Genomic DNA, 6437 nt, shown 5'->3' on the forward strand with positions numbered 1-6437 from the left:
ACTGAAATAAAATTTTAAAGTATATCCACCTGATCAAAAGTAAAATAATAAAATACAATTACAAAATAGACTAATAAATTTTACTTTATTAAATATGTACAGTTTCACATATATTATCCAGATCATCGTTGTAACTATAATGCTAAACCTAACCTTGATTTACAGAATAAAATCGGTTATTGTACGTTGTTTGAATGTTTTTGTTGTCAAAGTAGAGTTAAGATGACGCTACTCATACATCTGTTGTCTCCTCTTCTACACGCACGACATAGAAAATTGTCACTCACTAGTTTCAATAGTGTGGTGTTAGTTTTGATACTAGAGTGAATTTACTTATTATATACAACTTTAAGGTAAGAGCATTATCGTTGTCAATTATTATTAAAATACAGTAAAAAACTAACGAGAGAGCACAGATAATGTTGTTACCTAAAAGTTTGATTATAGGTCAATTCACTGTAAAATCAAAAATGACAGCACCCTATTGAAACTAGTGAACGCAAATTTGCTATGTCGTACGTGTGTAATACGGAGACAACATATTGTTATATGAGAAATTGAATGAATAATCTTGTAATATAATACGCACTTATGAGAAATCTTTTATAACTTTTTCAAATTTTAGAGAAATTATTGAGAAATTTGACCCTCCCAAAAAACAACTAGATTCACTTTACTTATTAAAAAGGTTCTGTTGAACGAAAGACAAGCACTTTTACTGTCCTAAAAGGTATTACAGACACAAAAAAAAATTAAAAAAAAAACACACACACATCATTGTAAAATCAATACATTCATCACTCCGCTCAGAATCTAAAAATGGTCACATAAAGTATGAGACAATGTGACGTTATTTTGTTCTTCGAAAATCACAATAAATTTCGTATCTACTAAAATAGTGTTATAATAATATCGTTATTACTGAACTACTCAGCTGTAATGTGAAATTGGCTGTCTCCTGAAATGCATACACTAATACTGAATTCGACAACTGATGTGTCAAAGCTCGATCAATTTTCTTTTATGTACAAAGGTAGGCATGCGCATACATTTGTGGCAGGGTGGGCCAGTGTCGTATTTGCGGGAGGGGGGGGGATAAATCCTCTCTTGACATTTTTTTTTGTAAAGTTAAGATATCTCATTTTCTGTATTTCTGAATATGATAATATTACTTTTAAGTATGTCTATTTTCTAAATGTTCTACCCGTGGTAATTTTACCACCCTGATATACTATACGCCACTTTAGTCGTTCGCAGCTTATATGTGGCATATAAATTCCGACAAAAAAAACATATACCTCTATGGTAGTATAGTGAACTGTATTTTTTACTTTTCTTCAAATTATTTTTCATGCATTTCATGTTATAAACAATCCCGATAAACAGTCGGTAAATTAAACAAAATTACCACGAAGACCGTAAATTTACCATAGGGCGTGGGTTTATTTTTAGTAGTGTAGTTAGTAGTTAGTTTAATTGTATTCACCTCTGGGTTACATGCTTTAGATATCTGTGATCCAATTATTCATGAACTCTTGAAAATATTTTGTACTTTTCCATTATCAACTGCTACACCTGAACGATGTTTTTCAAGTTTTTATTAAGTATTAAGTGTTACCTTTAATAACAAAATATGATAAAAGCAAATATTTTATCAATATTCCTATCTGTTATTGAGTAATAAATATAAATTAAGTAGTAATTATTATATACTTTGTTTAGGGCCCGTTTTACAATCATAGTTTAAACCTCGGTTACACTTAACCCACTGATTTTACCGGCTGAATTCCACGATTTAACCTATTGTAATACGGGCCCTTATTTCTTAATGTGTTGGCTTTATTGCCATGTCACTGGTCAATACAATAATAATTCCATATGAGGTTATCGATGAACTGAGCATACACAAAATTAGAAAACTGGATTTTAATCTAACCTAACCTAACATAACCAAGTCGGTAGACACGAAGAGCGGGCATAAAACTATAAGAGGGACCCCGAAACAGCCTGTAATTAGACGTGTACGCTCATTCTACTAGCAAGTACCTTCACGTTAGACTGTGTAATAATTTGGTCATTTGGACTTAGTTATATTTTATTTGAAGAAACATTTTAATAAACACTTTAACTTTCAACTGCATACTATTATGTCAACAAACACCTGAATATCCTAACAACACAGTTTAGCTACCTGCAACTGGTAATCTTACAATCAAACAGATTACCAGATTACCACAGTACTATACAGTTAGTGTAATTCTTATTTTGCATTGATCCACACTTACTTCGATATAGGTAACAAGTTAGGGGATTTCAAAAATGAATATAATGTACGTATTTTTTGGTGTATTATTGTATATTTCAACCCTCCCCCTTGCAAAATTCCTAAATACGCTATTGGGGTGGACTAAGTCAATAAAGATTAAGATACCTGAGGTGGTTTAACATTTTTCAGTTGGTGGTTAAAGAATAGTTAATAGTAACCACCCACCCACCTGCCAAAATGTTATATTAGGTACAAAAACTTACCTAAAAATATTACTTCTAATTGTATCAAAAATCACACTGACGTCGATGTCCAAATGTAGCCAGTGTTCGGACTTAGCTACGTAAATTTAGCTGGATAAATTTATATATGTAGGTGAATATCTAGATAATTATTTGTTCATCTTTTATCTTATCTAGATAAATAGTTACAAGGTATTTAAACGTTTATCTTAGATCATTTTTTTAATAATCTAAATAAATTCTAATAAATCTAAATACATTTTTTATAAAGCATAGTATAAAATACCGGAAGGGGACTATATGTAAGGTTGCAAGAAAATTAAAAATTGTTATGGGTTTTTAATAGGATGCTATTTATATTTAATTACGATAAAAAGCGAAGTAAACCTGCCTGTAAAAGTCTTAAATATTAGATTTAAAAACACTATAAATATAATACCACAGAAAGTATGAAACCACTATATATTTTATCCCTCCGTAAATATAATACCACATTAAGTATAAAACCACTATATATTTTATCACACTATATACTTTATCCCTCTTCTAATCAAATACCAACTAATTCTTGCCACCGCATTTAAAAATATGAATATGTAGCCAATACCCCCCCCCCCCCCCCCCCCTTTGTCAAAATTCGTAGAAATTTTTTATTTCCTAAAACGTACTTAAAAAATTTAAATTCACAATTGTTATTACCTTAACCAGTGTTAGTGGGCATTAACAGTATTTTGTGATTGTGACACTTTGAGAACGATTCGACCGTTTAATAGGCGTGTAACACCAAAAAACTAATTCTTGCTACCGCATTTAAAAATATGAATATGTTGTCAATACTTTGTGAAATTCGTAGATATTTTTTTTTCCTAAAAAGTACTTAAACAATTTAAATTGTATTTAAATAATATATTTAAGATGGGATTATCATATAAGAGGGATATTATATATTATAGTGGTATTATATTTACGTTGTTATAAAAACTATAATGGTATTATACTTATGGTGGTATTTAATTAGAAGAAGGATAAAGTATATAGTGGGATAAAATATATAGTGGTTTTATACTTAATGTGGTATTATATTTACGGAGGGATAAAATATATAGTGGGATGTAATATGTAGTGGTTTTATACTTACTGTGGTATTATATCCCACTTCATATTGTATCCCACAATATATTTTATACCACCGTACATATAATTCCACAGTAAGTATAATACCATCACATATCATATCCCACTATATATTTTATCACACTATATACTTTATCCCTCTTCTAATTAAATACCACCATAAGTATAATACCATCATAGTTTTTATCCCTCTGTAAATATAATACCACAGAAAGTATAAAACCACTATATTTATATTTTTAAATGCGGTTTTAGTAACCATTAATTTTGAACCATAGTAACAAGTCATTGTTGACAAAAATACTTTATCATTATTATAATTCATAACACAGGTTTTTTTTTAATAATTAATTAATTTTATTTTTTTAATAATTTACAATTTTATTTTAAAATGACACTAGTTAATCAAAAAGCCAAAATTCTCTGCACAGTAGATGACATTTGCTTACGTGAAAATTTGGATCCAATTCTCGGCTTTTCAACGCATAAGTCAGGCGTTATACCATTATGCATTTCCTCCAGGATGGACAAGAATCTATTACAATTCCAAACACAGAAATATATAGAATCTCTTGGAGCTCTTTCGCCGTTTGAATATCAGAAATCATTTAGATACCCACGAGACGAAGATTTTGGAGTCAAAGTGGTGGCTAAGCAAACTATTTATATGAACAACCTTATAACACAATTATACGGTCGGATGGCGCCTGTAACTGATGATTTTTTTTCTGATGGAATAAGAGATTATTCAGTCGTGAAATCCTTACAAACAGGCGAAACAAAACTGTGGCTTGGGCCTGCCGCATTCTTAAATCACGACTGCGAAGCAAATACCGATATTTTTTCATTAGGAAGTACCAGTTACCAGTAAAAGCCAATAAAAAAATCAAACGTGGAGAAGAAATAACAGTATCTTACGGCCCACATTATTTCGGAGAAGATAACAAAGACTGTATGTGTCATTCATGTGAATATAAAGGTATTGGACATTTTCAAGTGAATGAACAAGGTGCCGGTTGCCTAATAACAAATTCAAACTCCAGTGAAGAACACTGCCCCGAAGATGAGACGCCCAGAGACGATGTTTTTACTTGCAATATGTGCGGAAAAATGTTTTTATTCAAATGTTGGTTATCGAGACACATTGCATCCCATATGATACCCATTTACACATGTGAAAAATTCGACAAGGTATTCAACAGGCGAGATATCCTTAATAGACACATAAGAACAGTTCATGATAAAGTGAAGCATGTCTGTGATATATGTGGTGCTAAATTTAGCACTACTCATGCCAAAACCAGACACATCAATACAAATCATAGCGTAGAAGATAATGTTGTACATTGTACAAAATGTAATTCGACGTTTACTAGCAAACAATATCTGAAATATCACGATAACTTAGTGCACACTCACACAAAACCGTATACATGTAAATTATGCAATCAAGGATTTGCTACACCTTATTTACTACACATTCATAAAAAATCACATGAAAAAAGATGATATGACAAAAGAACGATGGATAAGTAAGAAATTATTTGTTTCGTGTTGTTTTATTTAAAATTGTAAGTATCTTTTTATATTATAAAATATATTCATCATTATATTTGTATTGAAAATAAATCGACTTTTACGTGCAAATAAAAAAAATCGTTTTTTGTTGACGTTCGAAACGACGAAAGCGGTACTAAACTATACAGTGCCCAATATCCTTATACAACATCCCTTATGAATGTACAATTTGCGCATGCGCATCGAACAAAGAAGTCCATCCCTCGGGAGTAGCAGACTACATAGAGGAGAAAATTTCCCGTCAACTGACACAATTTTCAGCTCAATCGGGCGAATATCGAACATTTTTTGATCAACGGCGTACGCGTATTTACGATTCTACGATGTAGTCGCCAAGTGAGAATAACCACGACTTTTTTAAAAATTCGATTTTTCTAACTCTTTCAAAAATGGTTTAATCGGTCTAATTTTTTTTTTATCGTGTTCACCGGGACTCTCTTAGTCTGTTGCACTATCTGGATTGTGTTGGACTAAAAAAATTGACGATTCTATGACCTGGTCGCCGGCGTATGAATAAAGACGACTTTTTTTCGAATTTCGATTTTTTCTAAATCTTTCAAAAATGGTTAAATCGGTCTGGTTTTTTTTTTATCGTGTTCAGCGGGACTCTCCAAGTCTGTTACAAAAAAATAGACCCCCGGAAGTGGACGGTGATTTTCCCTTCGATACTTTGCAATTATCAAAAATAATAATTAAATCTTACCTTATGATGGTGTCAATTATGTTTCACAAGTATAGACCGGCTGCGGTGGATTGAAATGAACCATTTTATTCGTATAAACACTGTTCACTAATTTATTACACACACTTAAAAAAATATATAAATGAACATTGCATGCGGATGTGACGACATACACGGTCATACACATACATGGTCTTTTACACACGTATATATGCGCGCGCATGTGTTAGAAATTTCTATTAGCGAGAATGTTTACGTAAAAATTGGTTTATTTTCAATAAAAATATTAATATTAAGTCAGTTTGTAAGGTTCGGATTTGTATATGACACATTGTCAAGTATATACACAGGTTATATAATTATTAATATTTGTATTGAAAATAAACCGATTTTTACGTGCAAATAAAAAAATCGTTTTTTTGTTGACGTTCGAAACGACGAAACGGCAATACGGCACACGTTTATATAAATACTGTCCAAATAACCGTTCACATAAACCACGTAGGTATATATGTGGCATATACATACCGAACCC

At 31.3% G+C, this 6437-nt stretch overlaps 1 protein-coding gene across 1 annotated transcript; it reads left to right on the forward strand.

Annotated features, from left to right (window-relative positions):
• Nucleotides 1-4596: 4596 nt before the first annotated feature.
• LOC132942444 (gastrula zinc finger protein XlCGF62.1-like) lies at nucleotides 4597-5151 on the forward strand. The gene has a single exon (XM_061010876.1). It carries the CDS (start codon nucleotides 4597-4599, stop codon nucleotides 5149-5151), a length of 555 nt encoding a protein of 184 aa, XP_060866859.1.
• Nucleotides 5152-6437: the final 1286 nt, after the last annotated feature.

Source organism: Metopolophium dirhodum, chromosome 1 (assembly GCF_019925205.1).
Source record: "Metopolophium dirhodum isolate CAU chromosome 1, ASM1992520v1, whole genome shotgun sequence".
Taxonomy (NCBI): domain Eukaryota; kingdom Metazoa; phylum Arthropoda; class Insecta; order Hemiptera; family Aphididae; genus Metopolophium; species Metopolophium dirhodum.

Excerpts from the sequence above, each read along its gene's own strand:
- LOC132942444 (XM_061010876.1), top strand. The coding sequence starts at position 4,597 with ATGTGTCATTCATGTGAATATAAAGGTATTGGACATTTTCAAGTGAAT.